This window comes from Oryctolagus cuniculus, chromosome 9 (assembly GCF_051225735.1).
Source record: "Oryctolagus cuniculus isolate XC-2025 breed Fujian yellow rabbit chromosome 9, ASM5122573v1, whole genome shotgun sequence".
NCBI lineage: Eukaryota > Metazoa > Chordata > Mammalia > Lagomorpha > Leporidae > Oryctolagus > Oryctolagus cuniculus.
The window spans coordinates 52,475,677-52,501,155 of NC_142875.1; the positions used below are offsets into that span (position 1 = coordinate 52,475,677).

Here is a 25,479-nt window from a genome sequence, read left to right on the forward strand (position 1 = left end):
CTTCCTTATAAGAGGGAACATGTGATAACTGTCTTTCTGTATTTGGCTTATTTCACTGAATATATTGACCTCCATTTCTAACTGTTTTTTTTTTTTTTTTTTTTTGAGAACATCAGGGTTTCCTTCTCTTTCATGGCTGAATAATATTCCACTATGTGTAGATACCATATTTTCTTTAACCATTCATCAGTCAGTAGATATCCAAGTTTGCTCCAGATCTTGGCTTTTGTAGATAATGTTGCAGCAAATACAGGAATGCAAGTTATCTCTTTCATATGCTCATTTCATTTCCTTCAGCTATACAACTAGAAGTGGGATATCTGGGTCATAGGACAGATCTATTTTTATTTTTTTGTAGAACCTCCATGTTTTGCATACCAACTGTGTCTAACGATTGCCTTTTTTCCACACACACTCACTGATGTATTTTATTTTTTGTCTTTTTTTGTAGTAGCCATTCTAACTGGAATGTAATGATATCTTTGTGATTTTGATTTTTATATCTTTAATGACTAGTGATGTTGAGTGTTTTTCATGTATTCATTGATCATTGTATTTTTTCTGAGAAATTTGTATGCAGATCCTTTACCCATTTCTTAACTGAATTGTGGGTGTTTTTTTTAGTTCCTTATATATTCTGGATATTAATCCTTTAACAGATACATTGTTTGAAAATATTTTTCTCCCATTCTGTTGGTTGCCTTTTCACTCTATTGATTTGTTTCAATCGAACCTTCCTAATTGAATATAACCTCATTTGTCTATTTTTACTTTTGTTACCTATGCTTTTGGGGTTTTTTTATTTAAAAAAGTCATAGTCTATGGCAATGTCTTACAGCATTTGCCTCACACCCTCTTCATAGTTTCACATCTTACATTTGGATCTTTGATCCATTTTTGAGTTGATTTTTGCACAGAGAGATGGTAGAGGGGTCTTGTTTAAGTGTTCTGCATATGGATAACCAGTTTTCCCACATTTATGGGAGAGACACTATCCTCTTTCCATTATGTTGTTACTATTTTTCCAAAGATCACTTTGCTATAGACATGTAGATTAATTCCTGGGATCTCTAATCTGTTCTATTGATCTGTGTATCTGTTTTGTTTGGAGAATAATAGCTCTGCAGTATGTCTTAAAATTTGGTAGCATGTTGCCTCCAGTTTTGTTCTTTCTGTTCAAGATTGCTTTGACTATTTGGTATTGGCTGTGCTTCTACGGGAATTTTAGGATTTCCTTTTCTAGTTCTGTGAAGAATGTCTGTTTTTTCATTGGAATTTCATTGAATCCACAAATTGCTCTGGGTATTATGGACATTTTAACAATATTAATTCCTTCAGTCCATGAACCTGGAAAGTCATCTCACTTTTTAGTGTCTTATTCAAATTCTTTTATCAGTGTTTCATAATTTTCACATTCTTCATTAACTTTATTCTATTATTTTATATTTTGTAGTTATCATGAAGGAGATTTTTTTTGACAGGCAGAGTGGACAGTGAGAGAGAGAGACAGAGAGAAAGGTCTTCCTTTTCCATTGGTTCACCCCCCAATGGCCGCCGCGGCTGGCACACCGCGCTGATCCAAAGCCAGGAGCCAGGTGCTTCTCCTGGTCTCCCATGCGGGTGCAGGGCCCAAGCACTTGGGCCATCCTCCACTGCCTTCCCAGGCCACAGCAGAGAGCTGGACTGGAAGAGGAGCAACTGGGACAGAATCCAGCACCCCGACCAGGACAAGAACCCGATGTGCCGGCAGCGCAGGCAGAGGATTAGCCTAGTGAGCCACGGCGCTGGCCCAGAGATTTCTCTTATAATGTATTTCTTTGAGTCTGTTACTTACATACAAAAATACTACTGATTTTTGTGTGTCGACTTTGTATACTATGACTCAATTTGTTATCAGTTCTAGTAGTTACTTGGTGGAGTCTTGAGTTTTTCTCTATATAAAATTATGCAATCTGTACATGGATAATTTGACTTCTCCTTTCCTATTTGTATGCCTTGTATTCTTTCTCTTGCCTAATGGCTCAAGCCAAAACCCCCAGTACTGTATTCAATAAGAGTGGTGAGAGTTGGCATTGCTGTCTAGTTCCAGATCTGAGAGAAAATGCTTTCAGCTCTTCACCATTAATATGTTATTGGCAATGGGGTTGTCGTATATGGCCCTTATTATGTTGAGATAAGTTCCTTCAATACCTAATTTGTTCAAGAGGTTTTTTTTTTAACATGAATTTTATCAAATGCTTTTTATGCATCTATTGAGAAGATCATATGATTTTTATTCTTCATCCTGTTGACATAATGCATTTTGTTTATTGATGTGCATATGTTGAAACATCCCTGCAACCCTAGGATAAATCCCAATTGATAAAGATGAAACATTTTTCATGTGTTGTTAGATTTAATTTACTAGTATTTTGTTGAGAATTTTGGTGCTGATGTTCAATAGGTATGTTGCTCTATAGTTTTCATTTTTTGTTGTCCAGTTTTGAAATCCAGGTAATGCTATTCAAACAGAATGAGTTTGGAAAGATTTTTTTCTTTTTGGATTTCTGGAATAGTTTGAGAACTATTGTCAATTCTTTCAAAGTTTGGCAAAATTCAGTAGTGAAGTCATTTAATCCTTGGATTTTCTATATTGTGAGACTTTTGATCATGATTCAGTCTCATAATTTGTTACTGGTCTGTTCCAGTTTTGTCTGTCTTCTTGATTCAATTTTGGTAAACTATGTGTATCCAGAAATTTACCCAGTTTTTCCAGGCTTTCCAATTTTTTGGCATGTACTTGTTCATAATTAGTCCCTCATGATCCTTGTGTTTCTGTAGTGTCGGTTATAATATCTCTTCTTTCATCTCTGATTTTATTTATGTGAATTTCCTCTTTTTTTTCTTGTTAGTTTAGCTAAATTCTTTATTTCCAAGATCATTGTTTGGTTCTTTTTCAAGATCTCTATTTTTTGCTGATTTTTTAAAAGATTTTGTATTTATTTATTTGAGAGGCAGGATTACAGACAGAGAGAGGAAGAGACAGAGATAAAGGTTTCCATCTGCTGGTTCACTCCCCAAATGACCACAATCACCCGGGCTGGGCCAACCTGAATCCAGGAACCAGGAGCTTCTTCCGGGTCTCCCATGTGGGTGCGGGGGCCCAAGCACTTGGGCCATCTTCCACTGCTTTCCCAGGCAATAAGAGCTGGATCAGAAGAGGAGTAGCCAGGACACAAACCAGTGCTCATATGGGATGCCAGTGCTACAGGGGAGGCTTAGCCTAGCCACAGCACCAGCCACCTGCTGATTTTAAAATTCATATCCTGTATTGTTTTCCTTTGTTCAGCTGTCTTTATTCTCTCATTTCCCTCTGAGTACTCTTATAATCACTCTTTTGAATTATTTGTCAGGCATTTCATCAGTTTCCTTTCCCCTGGATTCTGTTGCTGTTGCACTATTTATTGTGTTCTTTTGGGTGCATCCTATTGCCTTACTTTTTCATATGTCCTGTGTCCCTACATTGGTAATTGTGCATTTGGGGGATTAGCTGTTTCTATCCTTTTAATATGTGGTTTTAATAGTAAAAGGCTTTTTCCTGAAGATACGTCTTTAAGTGTCAGTTTGGTAGGCTGTTTTGGCTTTATTTGGATGCTGCAGTATATAGTCTCCTCATATTTTCTTTCTTTTTTTTAAATATTTATTTATTTATTTATTTGAAAGTCAGAGTTACACAGAGAGAGAAAGGAAAGGCAGATGGAGAGGGAGAGAGAGGTCTTCCATCCACGGATTCACTCCCCAGTTGGCTGCAATGGCCAGAGCTGCACCGATCCGAAGCCAGGGGCCAAGAGCTTCTTACAGGTCTCCCATGCAGGTGCAGGGGCCCAATGATTTGAGCCATCTACTGCTTTCCCAGGCCATAGCAGAGAGCTGGATCAGAAGTAGGACAGCTGGAACATGAACCGGCGCCCATATGGGATGCCGGCATTGCAGGCAGCGGCTTTACCTGCTAAGCCACAATGCTGGCCCCTCCTCATATTTTCTTTCAATTGCAATTGCTGTCAGTGGCAGTGGGGCATGAGTGTTCCTCTCAAACCCATCTGGGGATTATGGATCTGAACAGCAGCCCATGAGGCAAATTGCAGGATTACAAGGGTGATAGATCTCAGTCCCCTGTGGCTAGGATTGCAGAAATCCCAGCCTAGAATCCTAGAGGGGACCTTTGTTGGCAGGGTCATGTTTGGGGTCATGGTAGCACCACTTTAAAATCTGACAGGGCATAGAAGTACTCCTAGTTCTAGCCTCAGGTCTACACAATGTCTTGGCATTTCCCTGGCTTTTCTTCCCTCCCTCCTCCCCAGATAATTACTCTCTTGGTTTGATGTTGCCTTGGGTTGAGGGAACAGATTCACTTTTATTTGATGTTTTAGGTTCTAATCAAGCTTCTCAGTTAAGTGTCTTCAGTTCTCCAAACCCAGTATGGTATATGTAGGGTCGATGCCTACATATTAAAGACTGCCTGCTGCTGAGATGGGCTTGCAGCCTGAGGCAGCTACAACCAACCACAGGTGATGCTGGCCAAGATAAAAGTCCAATTGACTGGCCGGCGCCACAGCTCACTAGGCTAATCCTCTGCCTATGGCGCTGGCACCACAGGTCCTAGTCCCGGTTGAGGCACTGGATTCTGTCCCAGTTGCTCCTCTTCCAGTCCAGCTCTCTGCTGTGGCCCAGGAAGGCAGTGGAGGATGGCCCAAGTGCTTGGGTCTCTGCACCCACATGGGAGACCAGGAGGAGGCACCCGGCTCCTGGCTTTGGATTGGCAAAGTGCACTGGCCGTAGCGGCCATTTGGGGGTGAACCAACGGAAAAGGAAGACCTTTGTCTCCGTCTCTCTCTCTCTCTCACACACTCTAACTCTGCCTGTAAAAAAAAAAAAAAAGCCCAATTGACTGGAACCATGGGTCTTCACTCAGTATTCGGCTGGTCCAGTGACCACTCTATTTTGTATATGCTTAGTTGTGATTTTACCAGATCCAACATGCAGTACTGTGCTCACCTTGGTACTCTGCTCCCCAGTGGGTGGAGTCTTTTTCTTTGCTCTCTGTGATTTGGGGACAGGTGGTAAGGCAATCCTTTGTCCATGGAGGCTGACATTAAGCTGGGTCAGACCTGAGTTTCATAGTCACTGGGCCCTGCACAGTCCCAGGAACAGATTTACATGATGCTGGTAGTGATACAGGCCAAAAGGAGTCTGTCCCATGAACCACCAAGCTCTACCTGATGCCATCACTGAGCTTTCAACACAAAGGTCTAAGGTCAGTGTGCCAACCCACTTTCCAGTGACTGGAGTCCTGCTCTGCTGCCTGTTGAAGGTTAGGGAGGGATGGTTCTCTGCATATGAGTGGGGGCATGTTGGAGGAGATTTGGTATTCAATAATCCTGCTTTTGAACCTGCTTAAATGTCTGTGCAATGGTAACTGTGTCCCTGAAAGAGTTACTTAAACTCTTAATTCAGCTCTTTCTTATTTAGATGAGAGATTCACTTTTATTTGATGCGTTAGGTTCTGATCAAGTCCCTCAGTCAAGTGTCTCAAAATGCAAATACAAATTTTGGTTTTATAAAATCAGCTGGGTTTAGAAGTAAATCTGATCTCAATAGGGAATTGTATCATATTGGGTTCCTTTTATGCTGTCACTATAATTGAATTGCCTTTTCACCAAAAAGATTATTTTGAACTCATGGAAAATGTCTTAAAAAAATGACAATGGAAGCCCAAAGGACATTCAATACAAAACCAAATTATTAAGGCATTAAAGGATCTAAGTTAAATCCATGAAGGCAAGAAAATTCAAAGCAAGGTTTATGGAACGAAATTCCTTCAGTTTCATGACTCACTGCATGCACATGGCTGCTTTCTTAAACATGTAGGAAGAAGAAGCAATTAAATCACCTCATAGACATAACCCCGTGGGTCTTTAAATCAATGGAGGAACTCAAAATATTGGTAATAGAAACAGGATCTTAGGGCATGAGTTGAATTTTTTTAAATGAAGCTTTTCATCATTACTATTCTCGCATCTTTTCTTTGTTCTTGGTATTTTCCTCAGCACAGTTCTCAAAAGCTATCTTTTGGCCATTAAAATATCACAAAAAAATGAGATTCCATTTCAAGTGCCATCACAATCCAGTTCACCTCATTACTACCTCCTGCTCCCAACCATCGCTGCTCCCTGGATTCTGTCTCATCTTTCTTTTCTTTCTCTCTATCAGCCCATCTTTACAAAAATAATCTTCCTTTGTTCTTTGTACTTGGCCCCTCATAAAACCTCAAATACAGAACCATGTCTTATGTTACTGACTTCCCCATATCTCTCTGTAGTATCCTCATAGCAGTGCATGGCTGTTTTCCACATCCATGTATGCAGCTATTCCAATATGATGAGCCATCAAAGGAGGTGCTCCTGAATCAGTGGGTGGGGAGTAGCTTTTGTCTATTTCATCAGATCATTCGGAGGGCCTTGAACTTGCCAGTAATGTGCTTCACTTTGAGCCCAAAAGCAAATGCTTCCTTTATCTTCCTCTAACAAGGTAAAGTAAATATTCAGGAATCAGTTTCACTTGTAACTCTTCCATAAGTCGCAGTAACCTCTGTCAGCTTCCCAGATTCTCTTTCTATGATAACTAGAGGGTGTTACTGCCTTGTGTAGGTGCCAACGATTTCACAGAACAGCTGTAAGTGTTGAGAAAAACTCTCCTCTCAGTTGAGCTTGGCCACATTTCTGATTCAATCATGTACACAGCTTTGCAATTCAGAATATCAGGCAGAATTTTTTTCTTTTCTCCTTTCCCTTTGAAATCAAAATATTTTGTTAATTGGTAATTCCTCTTGTACAGTTTCAACCCAAGGTGTTAACCTTTCCTTCCCAGCTGTTATCTAGGATACAGAAACCTCTAGGAAGGTAGAAAACACATCTAGATTGTATTTATTTGTATATTAAATCTGCAAGTTAACAGAAATATGCTAATTAACTTTATTACACACAACTTTCAGTTCTATATTCCTTTCTCCACTATGGTTCAATTTATTCAAATGAGCTACTGCAATGCAGTTCTGCATCTTTTTCACAAGATGGCACTACAAGTCTCTAGATTTATTATCAAGCAGGGAAATTCGAGTACAATAGATTCTAAAATTTATAGTTTAAATTACATAAATTATAGTTGAATATTAAAGGGAATATAATAGCAGAAAACTATATGATGATCTAATTTTCTTTAAGATATTTTAACTCCATTTAAAAAAGTAATAAGTGAAAATCAGAAAGAATTCAAGGAAATTGTGTTTTTATTTCTTCCTCGCTTTTAACATATATTAAATCAGGAAAACCTTTTTCTTCTTTAGAGTAATATGATATTTATACCAGTACAGAGATGCCAGAGTTCTCTTTGCTTCTAATTTTTTTTTCTAATTTTTCTAATAATATAGTAAATGTTTACTTGGAGGAGAACCATTTCTTCATTATAAATATATAAAAATGTCAAATTTTTTTTCATTAAATTTATTCTGGGAAGGAAATGGTAGGACTATGAATTCAAATTGGTTTCTTAATATCGTCTTTGAGCATGACTCTATGATCAGTAGATGTTTTTCACAAGCAGATACAAATAATGGAAACAATGGGAGAAAGAAAAGAAAAGGTAAAGAAATTGCCTAATTATTTAAATTTCCCTAAGTCCAAGCCTTGGCATATACATTTCAACTAACTCTATAGCATAAAAATAATAAACAATTATTTAGTTCTCTCTATATGCTGGACTTGATGCTGTATTCCTTAGATTCTTTGAGAACTTAATTCTCAAAGCTCTGTGGATGGTCAGTGTTATCAGCCATAATTTTTATAGAAGGAACTAATACTCAGCAAGATCATTCATCCAATCTTTTATCTATTCAAGAAGTGATTGATTATTGAATGCCTACTATGTGACTTGAACATTTCAGTATAGAACAGCTGGAATTTAAACCCAAAATCTGCTGAGACAAAAGCCCAAGACGCTTTCATTTAATTACTGAATTATAAAGAATCAGTTTCTCAGATAAGCCTATCAGACAATTACATAGTGAGAGAAAAATCTTACTGTAAAAGGAGTAAGCAAATTGACACACCACCATAAACCGCATCAGTCTCTTCCTCTATGCATTTTCCATAACGTTAATTTAAAGCTTCTCTTTGCAGGGTTCATTTGGACAAAATATGATGTATACTTTGAAATCACAACTATTTCACAACCATTTATTAGACACTTCAGAGTAAAAATCACTTTTGTGGAAGAGATGTAAGAGGACTGGAATAGCTTCCTGTCATAGTAGGCTAAGCAGAGGGGAAATTTTCTATATTCCTTCAACAACAACAAAAACACAGAAATTTTAGATGGAACATTTTCAATTATTTTAATAGTATGTAGCCAAACTCAACATGAGAAAAATCTCCAGGTTACATAAATCAAGAAGTTTCAGTGTGAAAAGGAATTAAAGCTGCCATTGTTCATGAAGTACTAGAATACCATAATTGGAGCCCTAATATTTTGCAAAGATAAGACTGAAGGTGCAGAACCTGTGCAAATCAAGAACTTGATTCCCTGCCTAAAATGACTAATGAAGAATTTTCCTGCCACGAGATCAACAGACCTTAAACAAAGCCCAAACACAACCATCTGCCTGCAGATATAGAAGAAACAGTACACAAAGAAGAGTGAAATCCATGCTATAGTGAAACTATCAATATTCACACTACCCACATTATGCAGAAATCTCAAGTTAAAAAATAATATGATAGTTGAAAATCTAAATAGAGGCTTTGCCAAACCACCCTAAGAGAAGTCTCAGGAAAGATAATTCTTATGGAAGATGAAGTCACAAGCAGAAAATAAATGAGGAAGTTTATTGGTAAATAAGAGGTCTAACAAAGTAGATATTCCACAACTCTGATAATAGAGCAAGGTAAAGGAGATTGTTTTTTAAAATTATCTATTTATTTATTTATTTTAAATCCAGAACAGAGAAAGAGGAAGAGACACAGAAAGAGGTCTTCTGTCCTCTGGTTCATTTTCCAAATGCCTGCAATATCCACGTCTAGGCCAGGACAAAACCAGGAGCCAGGAACTCCATCCTGGTCTCCCAGATGGTGGCAAGCACCAGAGTGCTTGAGGTGTCTTCCACTGTCTTCCCAGAAGGAAGCAGTAAGCAGAGAAGCTGGGACTTGAACCATAACTTCAATAGGAGATGCCAGTGTCACAAATGGCAGGTTAACCCGCTGTGCCATGACACCTGCCCCTGAAGGGGATGTTAATATAAATATGCTTGAAACAAACAAAGAGGCAGAATTTATTTTAATGGACAAAACATTAAAACTAAAAGAAGTTGTACCATTTATAAATTTCATAAAAGACACAACAATCACTTAAAAAAAGAACATCAACAAACTTCTTTTTTAAAAAAATATTTATTTATTTATTTGAAAGTCAGAGTTACACAGAGAGAGAAGGAGAGGCAGAGAGAGAGAGAGAGAGAGAGAGAGAGGTGTCTTCTATCCACTGGTTCACTCCCCAACTGGCCACAACGGCCCTAGCTATGCTGATCCGAAGCCAGGAGCCAGGAGCTTCTTCCCCATCTCCCACATGGATGCAGGGTCCCAAGGACTTGGGCCATCTTCTACTGCTTTCCCAGACCATAGCAGAGAGCTGGATCAGAACTGGAACAGCCCAGATACCAACTGGTGCCCATATGGGATACCGGCACTGCAGGTGGCGGCTTTATCCGCTCTGCCACAGTACTGGCCCCCAGCAAACTTCTTAAATAATAGCTTGCATACAGCGGGAAAATAGTGAATTGAAGGGGGCAGCACAGTGGCTTAGTAGGTTGATCCTCTGCCTGTGGTCCTAGCATCCCATATAGGCGCCAGTTCTAGTCCAGGTTGCTCCTCTTCCAGTCCAGCTCTCTGCTGTGGCCCAGGAGGGCAGTGGAGGATGGCCCAAGTGCTTTGGTCCCTGCACCCACATGGGAGACCAGGAAGAAGCACCTGGCTCCCGGCTTTGGATGGACATAGCGCCAGCCGTAGTGGCCACCTGGGGAGTGAACCAATGGAAGGAAGACCTTTCTCTCTGTCTCTCTCTCTCTCACTGTCTATAATTCTACCTGTCAAATAAAAAAAAAAGAAAATAGTGAATTGAAAATAAACCTATGAAAGTAAACCAGAACACAGCACAGAGAAATAATAATATAGAAAATGTGAAAGAAGAGTTAAGGGAAGGAAAGTATAGAATGTAGAGTTCTGGATCTGAAGAGAAAACAGCTAAGAGATTTCCAGAAGTGAATAAAGACATGGGACCTCAAAGTAAAAGGGCGCACATAACTCTGAGAAAGACAAACAAAAACAAATTAATGCTTAGACTTAGAGTGAAATTGCAGGATAAAGTAATCAAACTTGTGAATCATGAGAAAATCTTGGAAGTAACCAGAAAAAAGACAGATTAACTTCCAAAATGGACAATCAACATGAGCATTGACTTTTCATCAACAGAGAAGGGGTGTGTGTGTGTGTGTGTGTGTGTGTGTTTAAGTGTTCAAAGGCAATAAGAATACTAAGCTAAACTGTAGTCTAAAGTGAAAGCAAGCTAAATACACTTCCAGGTTTATTTATAACATTGAAAAGAAGCACAAGTTGGCCAACCATGCACACTTTAGTTTTCTTTTGAAATGAAAAGTTACCCAAAGTGGAGGTGAAAACTGACAAGTACAATAAACCTGACTTCTAGTTAAGGGAATCTGTAACAGGCCTAGTACTGGAAAGTACTTCTTTCTTACTGTCAGCCCTACTTGTTAGTTGCCTTGTTAAGGTACCTCCTGTTATGTAAAAGCAGACTGAAAATAAGAACAGCTCTTATTTCTATGAGAAAGAGAATGATGGAACCATAGAATTTTAAACTTCAAAATGTAAGTAATGAAAGTTTTTCTTAAGCCAGCGCCATGGCTCACTAGGCTAATCCTTCGCCTGCGGCGCTGGCACCCCAGGTTCTAGTCCTGGTTGGGGCGCCGGATTCTGTCCCGGTTGCTCCTCTTCCAGTCCAGCTCTCTGCTGTCACCCGGGAAGGCAGTGGAGGATGACCCAAGTGCTTGGGCCCTGCACCCGCATGGGAGACCAGGAAGAGGTACCTGGCTCCTGGCTTCGGATCCATGCAGCATGCCAGCTGTAGCGGTCATTTGGGGGGTGAACCAACAGAAAAGGAAGACCTTTCTCTCTGTCTCTCTATCTCTCTCTCTCTCTCACTGTCTAACTCTGCCTGTCAAAAAAAAAAAAAAAAAAGAAAGAAAGAAAAGAAGAATGTTTTTATGTTTTTCTTTACCATTTTGTGTGTAGCTAGCTGTAAACGCAAAACACTGCCTTTTCCCCAGCTGCCATGTCTGTATTGGAGCAGAACAGATTATGCAAGTGTGACTTTTGGTATTTTAAATCTGGTACAATCCACTTCTTCCTTGTCTAGATCTGTCCTGTACATTACAGGAAGTTTAGCACCTCTGATGTCCACCCACATTGCCAGTAAATGTTCCACCCACACTAATGATTTTGACAACTAAAAATTCCACCATTTGTTTGGAGGTCCTCTTTATTTCACTGCAGGACAAATTGCTTTTCTTTTCCAGCTACCACCAGAAATACCATAAGCACGGAGGTGATCTAAAAACAGTTCCCATCACTTTCCTTACCCATCCTTTTGTCACATTGCCATTTAAACAAAGCTGCCTGCAACCAGAACAGCAGTCTTGTGCTGATAGGTGTTAATTCACAATCTCTACCCAATTACAGCCAATGCAATCCACTAAATATAAATAATGTTCTCTAATTAATCAAGCATTAAAGTCAGTTCAAGTTATGAAAACTCATGCTGCAGCAGGGAGGCCTGCACCCCTGAGACCTCCACACAGTTTCTGTTCCCTGCCCACTGCCAAACCTGTCAGGTTGTTCTCAGTTCTCAGCCCTGATCACTTGATACAACAGAATACAGGAGATGCTAGGAACTTCAAGGAAAGCTGGACTTTTTCCTGGGGTCATACAGAAGGCTGGAAACCACTTCACAGACAGTCTTTGAATAGAAAAGCTAAGACATGCATATAGCGTAGGATGTTGAGGTATAAGAACTGGAATTGGTCCTCAGTGGTTAAAGCTTCCATTGTCTATGGGAGAGGATGGAGGATGAGGCTGGAGACAGAGGCAAAAAGCTGTTTATGAAAGACCTGCCCTGTATAAGGAGATTTGACTTTATGTAATAAAAAATCCAGAGAAAATGAAGGATTTTTAAAAAGATTTTATTTATTCATTTTGAAAGAGTTACAGGGCATGTGGGGGAGACAGAGAGAGATCTTCCATCCACTGGTTTACTCCCTAGATGGCTGCAATAGCCAGTGTGGGGCCAGGCCAAAGCAAGGAGCCAGCAGCTGCATCCAGGTTTCCCACATGGGTAACAGGAACCCAAAATTTGGACCTGGGCCATATTCTGCTGCTTTTCCCATGTCATTAGCAGGGAGCTGGATCAGAAGTGGAGCAGCCAAGCCACCAACCCATTCGGGATGCCAGTGTCGTAGGCAATGGCACATCAGCTATCCCCCAGGATTTTAAACACAGAAAATGCTATGGTCTAAATATTTGTGTTCCTGCAAAATTCATTTGTTAAAACCTAATCCTCATTACAATACTACAAAGGTGTGGGGGTTATTATGGGATGATTAGACCTTGAAGACTTCACCCACGTAAATGGAATATGCGCCCTTACGAGAGAGGCCTAAGGAAGCTTGTTTGTCTCTTTCACCATGAGAAGACACAGTGGAGGGACCATCTGTGAAGAAGAGGTGCTCATCAGACATGGACTTCCCAACCATCCAGAACTGTTGGAAGTAATTCCTATTGTTTATGAATTACCCAATATAAGGTATTTTTATAGCAGCCCAAAAAAACTAAGATGGAAAATATGGCCAACATTTATGAAGAAACTACCCAACCTCCACTACAAACTCAGTTCCTTCTTACCTATCTGTCTCTGTCTCTCCGCTGCGGGGGGGGGGGGGGGGGAGGGGGGTGAACTATATATTCATCTTCCTGATTTCCTTGCAACTTACATGGTCACAGACCTAGTTCTTGCCAATGTGACATAAGAGGAGGTCAAATGCAGAATATTCTAAGATTTTCCCTCTTTTACAAAAGGGACAGGCATGTGAGAGGAGCTCCTTCATCACTCTGTCCTCACCCTTGCTGGGACTCAAGCCCAGACATTTTGATATGAGATGTGAACCTCCCAAGTGGCATTATAAGTGCTACACCAAGTGCTCAATTCTGATTTTTTAACATACAACATGCCATCAGGGTGTTATCATAATCCTGGGTCATTTTAAAAATTAATGAAATCATGCTCACATTCTTGTCATAAAGTATGTGTAATTCACATGAGTCATGAAATGCTAATGTTTCCTGGTTCCCTCTTTCCTTTCCAGGGAAGCAGTCTGCATTCTGTTTTAGGGTTACCAGGTTTGATCTTCCATTTGTAGGTGTGCTCCCACTGTGGCTACCCAAGAATTCTGCTAATCACCACCTGGGACTCTGGCCCATGGTCAACTCAATAAGCAGATGCTTTCTCCCCTGAAGCCGCCATGTTTTTTGGTCTCTATCTCTTCAGACAAGCACACCACATTGTGCAGGTAAGTGCAACTTTTTCTGCTGGAGTGCTAGCAGAATAGAAGCTTCTAGCTTCATAAAATATGTATTTGGCATCAAAATGAAGGGCACTACCTTCACAAGCAAGTTTGTCTTCCTTCACAGCTACTTTCTCTGCATGGCGAGTCAGTCATGCTCCCCTCTTCAGTTCTCTTCACCTGGAATGGCACTCCCCCCGCAGCCCCGGGAACACTCCTCACCTTTGTAAGTAAGAGATCCCATTTCTGGGTTCTTTTCTTCTTCCCATCATGTACTACCCCAAATATGATTTGGGTAGATGATTAGGACTGGGTTCTACTTCCATGTCCAAAAGTGGACACAGATTCTCTACACTGAGTTCCTCTTCTGCATTCCTACTCATTTCTTCACCTGTAACAAGCAGACAATAATAATACCTATCTGCCAGACTGGGTAGGAAGATTAAGTAATAGCTCATAGCTTGTATAAGGGTCAGACACACAGATATAACTACAGATGAGTTTGTTTAAAAATAATAGTAATGTGCCATTCCTTTGACTAACATAGGTAATTAAGACGAGTTTATCTCTCAGTGACAAATGTTAATTTTTTATGATATAGAATGGTAAAGTCCTGTCCTGGAGCAATTACTTTGTTTAAACAAATGAATAAATAATCACTAAGGTGTTAAAGTGGCACTATTCTGAAGAGCGAAAAAAGAAAAAAGAAAAAGAAATATGGGGAAAAAGCTGAGACTAGAAAAGGGCATTAGATTATCTAAAACATAACACAGAAAATAATGAGATTAAAAGTGAAATAAGAGAATGCAAAATATAGTAATAAAACATATTACAGAAGAACAAAGAGAAAAAAGAAGAAAACCAAGTTGCTTGTTCCATTAAGCAAGTCTCAGACTTAATGGATCTAGTTTCCTGTGGGTTACGGCCAGAGGAAAATTAACAGCTTAGGTAACAGCCAATCCTCACTGGAGGCAGAGGTCCAGAAAATTGCCAAGGCAATAACAGCTATTTATGACATTCTGAAGAAGGGATATTGGGAATTTCTTTTTAGTAAGCAGCTAAGACTATGGTAGAACACCATCCCATGGTGGAAGTGAGGAATGGAGTGTGTCCAAACCCCACCAGAAATGTAGTCAGCAGCAACACAAACATAAGGGGTGCTCCCAGTGACTGTTGAAGTCAATTGAGTTGACAGATAAAAGAGATATAAGAACAGTGGGGAAAATGTGGAACTAAAATGAGAAGCAAAAGCAGAAGCTCTGGGCTTTACAGCCTCAATAAAGAAGGAACACTGCTTTTAGTGCCAAAAGAATACTTGGCTTCAAATCCTGCCCATATGCCACTGGACCAGTCACTAAAATCCTCTGGGCCTCAGCTTCCTCACCTGCAAAAGGCAGTGATCTAAGAAATTTGTTGGGAATTTAAGGGAAGTCTTAAATTTAATTAAAGCCTCTGCCTGTTTTATAGTAAATACTCTATGAATTTTAGACCTCTCCCCCTTTCTCTAACTGCATATGAAACTATTTCTATAATGGAGAATTTAGGATATTATTTTCAATTAGAATAAAAATTAGAAAGCATGAGACTCAAAGAAATTTAAACGACGTTGTGTTTAGATGACAATTAAAAGTGAAAGCCGGTGTCGCGGCTCACTAGGCTAATCCTCTGCCTTGCAGCGCCGGCACACGGGGTTCTAGTCCCGGATGGGGCACCGGATTCTGTCCCGGTTGCCCCTCTTCCAGGCCAGCTCTCTGCTGTGGCCAGGGAGTGCAGTGGAGGATGGCCCAAGTGCTTGGGCCCTGCACCCCATGGGAGACTAGGATAAGTACCTGGCTCCTGCCATCAGATCAGCACGGTGCACCAGCCATAGCGCGCCGGCTGCGGCGGCCATTGGAGGGTGAACCAACGGCAAAGGAAGACCTTTCTCACTGTCTCTCTCTCTCACTGTCCACTCTGCCTGTCAAAAAAAAAAAAAAAAAAAAAGTGAAAAGAAAATGAAATGGGTCTTAGGTATATTTCAGCTTTCTGAAAAATCAAAGAATTAGGTTACCAAGCATAACTTTACATGATGTATGTATTGTTATATTTAGATAAACCATGGATATGACTGTCTTTATATTAATAATAGGTTTTATAATACTTTATTATTGTTAATAATAATATCAAACTCAAACTCATTGATGAATTTCCTAAATCATATCTTCACCTGAAAAACTCAGGCATCTCAATCTTCACATGTTCAAAACCCACATCCTGAGTCTCTCAACACACAGATCTTTGTAGGGATTCCTCAGTATATGTACTACATGGTACCATATACATATATCAAACACCAAACACAAAGGTATTCTTGATTTGTTTGTTCCTTTAGCCACTACATCCAATTCATCTTCAAGTCCTTTACAATTTTATTTCTAAAACTTGTCCATTATTCTTCATGTCTTTTACCACTTCTGCTCCCAGCCACTATTCTAGTGCAATAGGTTTCCACTCAGCTTATGCATTCTTAATTACTATCTATTCCTCACACAACTAAGAGAATGATCTTTTGAAAACAGGAATTAATTGACACCATTTGGACCTTAAAAGACTTCCGTGAGCTCCCTTTGAATTCAGAGTAAAATTCCACTCCTTTCCAGTGTCTGCAAGGCCCTAAATGATCTCACCCACAACTACCACTTCCTCATCTTACACTGCTTCTACCAGGCTCACCAATCTCTGACATTTTTAGAACATTCCATAGCCTTTTTAATTTCAGGGCTTTTGTGTTTGCTGTTCCCTTTGTCTGAAAAGTTCTCTCCCAGCTTCTGTTAGAGCTGACCCCACTCTTCCTCCAGACAAGCCTCTTTTGAACATCCAGTGTAAACATTTCCTCTTTACTTTCAATCACCATTACAACATGCAATTATTTAATGATTTATTGCTGTAGCATTTACTTATCTGTCTCTCCCACTAAAATTTAGGCTATATTAGGGTAGAGACTGTGTTTATCTTACTCTGTCGTGTATCCCTTGTATTAGGTCCTTTGCTAGCACCTATTAGATGTTCAATACCTATGTGTGAAATGAATGAACCTGTAGTCTCTTGCTGTTAAGAGTATGTGTTTTAAGGGGAAAAAGTTAGCCCCCTCCCCCGAGATTGCAATCAAAAGTTTTTTCCTTCTTTAATTTTCTTATCATATTTTAAACATTTGCATTTTGTTGTTTTTGTGGTTATTCAAGCCAAACATGAAGATTACTTTCTCCCACAGTAATTAGCTCCTTCTGGGAAAACTTCATAGAAAAATTCTTTGTGGTCTTGCCCAATCTGAGCTCTGGACTTATGTTAATTTTTTTATTAAATCTTATCCCTTATATTACATCTCAACTGGCAAAAATGCTGATTGACAGCTTAAAATCCATGTCCCTCTCTTGGAGTGGGAATTGATACAGGGATTAGGAAACCCCAGCACAGGGTAAGAAATCCAACTGGCTGCTATAAATCTGAAGTCCTAAAGAACACCCAGGCCAGATGGTTTAAACGTGCCTCTTTACTAATAGCTTAGCACAAAGAAGAAAATACCTCCCTTGCTAGGTACCATGTTTCAAATGGTTTTAGAACTGGGAGTTAAGGTAATGAGAACCAGGTGAATAAATATAAATTTTTCTTGTTGAAAATGCAGGTGGTATTTTCAAGTGCAGCTGCTATGATTTGGGGGAAGAATTTTTTCTAATTTTACTATTTTGAAACTTGATTTTTCTTTGGAAAAGTTTGAAACACTACATAAGCACCAGATGTTTGGATAGTTATTAATACTGACATTATCATTTGTATTAGTTACCTATTGCTGCGTAACAAATCACTCCCAAAACCTGATGGCTTAAAACAGTTTCTGTAGGTAGGATTCTGGGCGTGGCTTAATGAGATTCTCTGCTCAGGCTCTCACAAGCTTGCAGTCAAGGTGTCAGCCGGTCTGCAGGAATCTCAAGGCTCTAATGAGGAAGGATCTACTTACATGCTCACCCATGTGGATGTTGGCAGAAATTAGTTCTAGATGGGCTGCTGGCTGGGGGCTGCGCTTAGTTCCTGCCCTCTGGAGGGCAGATCGCAAAGCAGCAGCTTTCTTCATCAGAGCAAGTGAGGAGGAAGGCAAGAACGAGTGCCAGCAAGTGACTGAAGTCAGTCATTCATAATCTAATCTCCGAATGGCATCTATTCCTTTTTTTTTTTTTTTTTTAGAACCAAGGAACCAAGTCACCAGATCCAACATACACCCAATGGAAGGAGATTCCTGTAAGGGAGTTAACCCATAGGAGGCAGGGATTATTGGGGGCCATTTTAAAAAGTCTACATATTTTAGGTAAACTGAGGCAATATCATACTATCCTTAAAAGCACAGGCTTTGAGAAAAGTAGAGATTGAATACCAAAATCTATTATTTACTACAAGTGTGACTAGACACATCTTTTAACCTATGCAAATTCCCATTTCTTTCTTTCTTTCTTTTTTTTTTTTTTTTTTTTTTTGACTGGCAGAGTGGACAGTAAGAGAGAGAGACAGAGAGAAAGGTCTTCCTTTTTTTCCGTTGGTTCACCCTCCAATGGCCGCCGTGGCCGGCACACTGCGCTGATCTGAAGCCAGGAGCCAGGTGCTTTTCCTGGTCTCCCATGCTCCCATGCGGGTGCAGGGCCCAAGCACTTGGGCCATCCTCCACTGCACTCCTGGGCCACAGCAGAGAGCTGGACTGGAAGAGGAGCAACCAGGACAGAATCCGGCACCCCAACCAGGACTAGAACCCGATGTGCCGGCGGCGCAGGCAGAGGATTAGCCTATTGAGCCGCGGCGCCAGCCTATTTCTCAATCTCTAAAAATTGTATGTACTCTATAGAGTTAGAAGGAGAATGAAGGGAGACCTCAAATTTGAGCACTTAGCATAGAACTCAGCATGTAGCAAGTGCTCAATTAACATTTTTGATTATTAATCGATAGTGCTATAGTACTATAGTACTATACAAGTGACAGGGTCATTAATATTTGTGGGGGGTATAATTAATCTACCAATTAAGATGCTCCTATCCTATATCACAGTGCCTGGGTTTGGTTCTTGACTGCAGCTCCTGACTCCAGTACCCACCAGCTACCCTGGGAGGCAGCAGATAATGACTCATGAAATCAGGTCCCAGGACCAACGCTGTGGCATAGCGGGTAATGCCAGCATCCCATATAGGCACCAGTTCGAGTCCCGGCTGCTCTACTTCTGATGCAGCTCTATACTTTAGCCTAGGAAGCAGTAGAAGATGGCCCAAGTCCTTGGGCCCCTGCACCCACATGGGAGACCCAGAAGAAGCTCCTGGCTCCTGGCTTTGGATCGGCGTAGCTCCAGCCATTGCGGCTATCTGGAAAGTGAACCAGTGGATGGAACGCTTCTCTCTCTCTCTTCCTCAGCTTCTCTGTAACTCTGCCTTTCAAATAAATAAATACATCTTTAAAAAAAAAAAAAAAGAAGAAGAAGAAAGAAATCAGGTCCTTGTCACCCAGATGGGAGACTGGAAGGAGTTCCTAGCTCCCAGCTGAAGCATGGTCCAACCTCAAATATTTTGGGCATTTGGGATGTAAATCAGTGGGTGGGAGCTCTTTATCCCTTTCATCTGCCTCTCTTTTTCTCTTCCTACCTCTCAACTAAATAAGTAAAATGTTTTAAATATTTAGAAAGGATTCTTGGATTAAAACCCAAGACCTGGGATGATGTTGATGATCTCAGTATGAGCTACAGTGACCATGAGATCAACAGTGTATCATTAGATCCTGTGGATTCTACTTCCAAACAAACCTTCAGATCTTCAGGTTCCTTCATTTCTCCTCAGACACACTGTATTTTCCAGACAACAGCAATACTCTGTTCTTTCCAATGCTCTCTTAAAGGTCCTCACCTGAAGCTCCCATAGAGCAACAAAGGTGACCTTTAGTACATTTTAAAAGACCAGTGCACTCTCCAGATTGAACACCTTACAATGACATCTTTCTACAAGAAATGTAAGTATTTCAAAATGGTCTATAAGAACTTGCCTATCTTTCCAACCTCATCGTATCCTGGTTCTCTCTGCACCTTAGTCTCAGCCGTTTCAGTTTACCTTTAGGTCCTTGAACATGGCAAGATCTTGCATATTTTCAGGCCTTTATACATTCCCTTTTCTTTGCCAGGGACCCTCTTATCCAAGCACTTATTAGCTGACTCCAGGGGTGGGCTGGTGTTGTGGCATAATGGGTAAAGCATCTGCCAGCTTCCCATATGAACACCAGTACATGTCCCAACTGCTCCACTTCTTATCCAGCTCCCTGCTAATGGTCTGGGGAAAGAAGCAGGAGATAGCCCAAGTGTTTGGGGCCTGCTACCCATGAGGGAAACCCAAATGAAATAATTGGCTTCTGGCTTTGGCTTGGGCCAGTCCAGGCCATCATGGCCATCTAGGGAGTGAACCAGTGAACGAAAGATCTCTCTCTCTCTCTCTGTAACTCTGACCTTCAAAGTAAACTAATAAATCTTAAAAAAAAAAAAAAAAAAAAAAGCTGACTGGAGTCATCCTTCAGGTCACAGTATTTTTCACTGAGTATGGGTATCTTTCACCTTCCTCTTCCAATCCAAATGAGACTTTCCCTTTATTCTTTCTTAAAGCACCTTTCTTTTTTGTGTCACAATTTATAACTTTATCTTTTAGGGGGGATTATATGCTTGTTTTTAATTTTTTTTAAGTTTCTTTGAAAGGAAGAGAAATGCACAGAGACAGATTTCCCATCCACTGGTTCACTCCCCAAATGACTGCAATGACTGAGGTTAAGCCAGGGCCAGATCTAGAAGCGGATTACACAATCCAGGTTTCCCATGTGGGGGTCAGGAGGAATCTCAGCTGTCTCCCAGTGTCTGCACTGGCAGGAATCTAAAGTTGTGAGTCAAAGCCAGGAATAGAACCCAGGAATGCAGGTGTCTTAATTACTAGGTTAAATACTTGGTCCTGGAGCTATTATATTTTAATATTTAATTTAATGTTTAATGTCTGTCTCTTCTGAAATGGCTGAGATGGTGACTGATTTATTTACCATTTTATATTCAAATATAATAATATTCAATATGTACTAGGTAGTAAGTAAAGGAGAAATGGAAGAAAACCTCAAAACTGGTACTGAAAGTATAGTGCTGCCTAATATCAAACTTCTCTCCTTACTGGTAAAACCTCTATCTTACTTGTAACACTCTATCCCATGTTAAAAGAATTACCTAGACTTTCAATGTTTCAGGACTATACATATCCAATACTTAACATCTTTTTCTCCATTTCTTTCTACCTTATGGGGTAATTTTTTTATATTTTTAAGCTAAGCATTTAAACTCGGAATATTCTCATTTTTTTTTATTTAACAGGTAGAGTTATAGACAGTGAGAGAGAGACAGAAAGAACGGTCTTCCTTCTGTTGGTTCACTCCCCAAATGGCCGCCACGGCCAGTACTGTGCCAATCCGAAGCCAGGAGCGAGGTGCTTCTTCCTGGTCTCCCATGCGGTTGCAGGGGCCCAAGCACTTGGGCCATCCTCCACTGCCTTCCCCGGCCACAGCAGAGAGGTGGACTGGAAGAGAAGCAACCGGGACTAGAACCCGGCACCCATATGGAATTCTGGCACCGCAGGCGGAGGATTAACCAAGTGAACCATGGTGCCGGCCCCTTCATATTATTTTTATGTTTAATTTTAGCCAAAATAACATCAAAGATTTTTGTCTAGAGCTAGAATATTTTAGAAATATATCTAATCCTTACAGATGAAATGAGATCCTGTCTGGGAATGATTTCAAATAATTTGGAGCATTGGTGGGAACCGCAGGTTTAGATGAAACAAGATTGATGATTTTTGAAGCAGTGTGATGATGCACAGATGTTCATTACACTAGTCTTTATTTTTATTTAAGCCTGAAATTTTTAATAATAAAAAACTTTGGAGGATCCTTACAGCATTTTTTTAGAATCTCCTAGATTCTATATACCTGATGTTCTTCCTTCAGACCCTTAGGTTATGATTTTCCCCACAGCAGACTTAGAACCCTCGTGAATGCAGGTGTGGTCTGGCCTAGGTTGTCTGAGTTCAAATCCCAACTGCATCAGCTACCAGCCTGTGTGATTAATATTCACTGGAGGAGGCTACATCACCTTTCTGTGACTAAACTTCCTTTTCTGTAAAGTGTCATAATGATACTTTGAAATGATGAATATAAAACACAGAGCCTGGCATGTAGTAAGTGCTTATTCTTGCTAATAATGAAAACAATTTATAAATTTGTTCAATTAATTATTTATTGAGTACCTATTCTCCATGGAGAGAACTATTCTAAAGGTAACTATTATTATTCCCAGATTTGGTTATTAGCTATAAATACACAGAAATACCAAACCAGAGGGAAAATTTGCAGACACTGAAGAGTTGGGAATAAAGAGTGAGGTGGTGAAGAATCAGAATAAGGAAAAAGGAAATAGTTATGGTACTGCCTTGTCTGTGCTTTCCGTCTTTGTCTCTGTCCTCTGTGTGTAGCATGGGGGACATAAGACAATGCCTTTGCTTTCTGAAGGACATAATATCCCATGGACAGAAGATGGACTTTGAGGATTCTTCTTACAATGGATCAGAACACAATTGCCTAGTTAATTAAAAAAAATATTCTATGCACTTGGAATCCTAATCCATTCAGTAAGAACAAACCCAGGAGAATTTTTATCTCAGATTGAAAACCTCAGAGAGAAAGATTCCTGAGAATTCGATATGCATTTCCTTCTTGGACTACATCTAAAGGAAAAGCCCTCCCTTCGGTCATGTGTCTTGTGTTGCTTATTTATCCCGTAACCACTGTGGCCTGAGAAAGACCCAGAAGCTGGGGCAGGCAGAGTTTTTAACAAGTATAAAGCTTTTTTGACATTTTGAGAGCTCCTTTTTCCAGCTGCCTCATGCAGTTCCTGCCCACTAATTTTCCCCAGCCTCTCCCTGTGGCCAGGAGCTCAGACCCCCCATGGTGTCTGAGCCCTGGTGTGAGGTCCTCATCATTTCCCAGTATCCTGTCACAGCCTATGTACTGGCCCACCTGCTCAGGCCACACCGCCCTTCTGGCCTGCACCGTCCACCTCTGCTGTCCTGGTCAGTAGTTTCATGAACCTGCTGCCACCTCATTCCTTGTTGCTGTCAAGAGAAAGAAAGAGCAAGAATTATGACCTTGGAGTTTAAGACTCTTAACAGTAGCAGAATCATTGAAAGTTGAATTACAGACAAGAAAGAGAAGAAACAAGTAGGAAATCCTCCCTCCCGTTCTTCCTTCCTCAGTATCTCAGCTTCCTTAAAATGTGGAAGTTTTATTTAGAAAAAGAATTCTAAGAAATTCTTTTAGAATGTATTTGAAAGTCTTAGAAACTAACTTTGATATAAGTCTTAATTATGTGACCTACTTCAGGGTAAATACAGAATGACTTTTTCCTGAAGTCAGAGCTCCTCGCACCTAATTGTGTGGTATCTGACGAAATAAGTTGACCATCATAGTCTTCTAAGTCATTTCTTCATGTTTTTATATTTTATATGTTTTATATTTTTATGTTTTATAAAAGCTATTATTTTTTCTTTTCTTTCATTTCTTTTTTTTTTCCCCTGAGATTGCTTATTTGAAAGGCAGAGTGACAGAGAGAGAGAAAGATGGAGAGATCAAGAGACCTTCCATCTGCTGGTTCACTACCAAAATGCGTGCAATAATCAGGACTGGGCCAGGCTGAAGGCAGAAGCCCAGATCTCCATCCAGGTCTGCCACACTGATGGCAATGCTGTGGGCTGCAGGTTTCCCCGCCAGGCTTATGATAGGTTCTTCCCTCCAAGCATGAAAGAATTCAAAGGTGGAGACATAAAAGATGTACAGGAGAACAAGATTTATTAGGAGCAAAACAAAAGTGCAAACTCAAGAACCAAATAGAACATGAACAAATAGCTAAAAATGCAGAAATGCCTTGGGAAAAACAACTTCACCAAGGAAAAACATCCAACAGTGAAAAAAAGCCCTTCACTAAAGAAATGCCCCCAACCAAGAAGCAGCCCTGGACAAAGGAAAATCTCCTGACAAAGGACAAAGCCTCTCAAGAAGAGTAGGCCTTTGCTTTATATCCTGCAGAAGTGGAACCCTAAAGGTCACTGGGGGATGGGAACACATCCCTCCACCATGTTGGATATATTCAGCTATTGCTGGTTCCAAATTTGCACATTGTGGAACTTGAGGTTTCCAGTACTCCCAAAGAAGTATAGGGTTGTGGAGGTGTGGGGGTGTGGGCCCTGCTGGTGCATGGGAGCTGGGCTTGCACTGCAGGAAAAGAGAAGCTTGGGCAGTAAACAGAAAGGGAAGGGAGTTTTGGATGGCACACAGAAGAGGGACTTGCTGTGCAGGCTGTCATACAGGCCCAACACAGCTGTGGTTATCAAAACGTGAATCACCTCAAGCTGCCAATCACCAACCCACGCTGGTCTGTAAGAAGCTGTCAACAGAGGTTTGACTGGAGCCCAATGCTGTTGGCTAGGAGCTGTCCCGCTGCAGTTCAGCTGGAGCTTTCAGACCCCAGTTCCTCTTCCCCAGGTACCCTATGTTCCCATAACTGCAGGGACCAAAATACTTGAGCTGTCATCTGCTGCCTTCCCAGTCACCTTTGCAGGAAGCTGGACAGAAGCAGAGCAGCTGGGACTTGAACCAGCACTCCAATATGGCATGTGGGCGTCCTGAGCAGGAGCTTAACCCACTGTGCTACAATGCCCACTATGCTTTCATTTCTTAAATCATTACCTGGGAAGGAAATCATCCCATAGTACCTACCAATGATATTTATAGAAATTACATGGAAGAATTAAAAAGTCTTTTTGGCTGATGTGGTCTTTTTTAAATTGTTATGAATTTTATAGAGTAAATTATGCTTTCTAGTGACTTCCTTTCTAATACTGGTATAGGTGTGGGATGAGAGTGGTGAAATCACTACTTTTAGCATTCCCAGGAGAAATCAGCAAAATTCAGTTCACTACATGCTTAGTATTGCTCAGTAACTATGTATCCTTCCCATGTGGGCTTCCTGTAGATACCATCAGAGCACCCATGTGGACAGTTCCCACTCTTCCTAATGTTTCCAAGACCTCCTTACATTTACTCCCTGCTCCTCTTTTTGAAACAACCAGTCACAGTGTGGGAGGTTTTCCTTCTCTCTGCTGTCATCCTCAACACAGTATCATTTCAATGAAGATTGAAATGGGTATGTGTTCAAGGGAGGCGATCACCAATTTGGGGAAAATGCTAGCAGTGGTATTCTCTAATAGGAAAATTTTAAGGGATAGCTACTTGCATCTTAAAATGTCCTTTGCAGATTTTCAGGAAAGAGTAATATTGTGAACAGAAAAACATTCTATGCTGCACATGACTTAAAAATCATTTTTGTGGCGTTTTCAGTACATTTTTTACTTCTCCCAGCACATCCTCCATTTCTTAAAGGAAATCAAATATTAATTTCAGAACAAAATGATTTTGAAGACCTTAGAAGAAAGTTTTTCTCCCTCACCCAGTTCCCAGAAGCCCAATTCCTAGGTGTTGTCACAAAACTATCTCCCCTTCATCTTTTCCTTTCACCCTTTGTTCCACATCCTACTTGCCCCTGGTCCCTTTTTGGTTCTCTCCCTCATACAATACCTAATTTCACCCAATCTATGACTCTCTCCTGTCTTCTCATAGCCCTTCCTCTG

The 25,479-nt window shown here is 40.5% G+C and overlaps 1 protein-coding gene across 7 annotated transcripts in view; it reads left to right on the plus strand.

The window, feature by feature from the left end:
* LOC108177021 (uncharacterized) overlaps positions 1-25,479 on the plus strand; it is a 107,797-nt gene that overhangs the window by 57,907 nt on the left and 24,411 nt on the right. For 4 of the 7 annotated variants that reach the window (XR_016212855.1, XR_016212856.1, XM_089303624.1 and 1 more), the window contains exon 2: positions 13,574-13,723. Coding sequence is in view for 2 of the 7 variants with exons in the window: in XM_089303624.1 (XP_089159750.1) it covers positions 13,574-13,668 (95 nt within the window). In the remaining 5 variants the exon portion in view is untranslated. Of the gene's footprint in view, positions 1-13,573; positions 13,944-25,479 lie in introns of those variants that run through there. The other 3 variants (XR_016212853.1, XR_016212854.1, XR_016212857.1) reach the window with 2 other exon arrangements.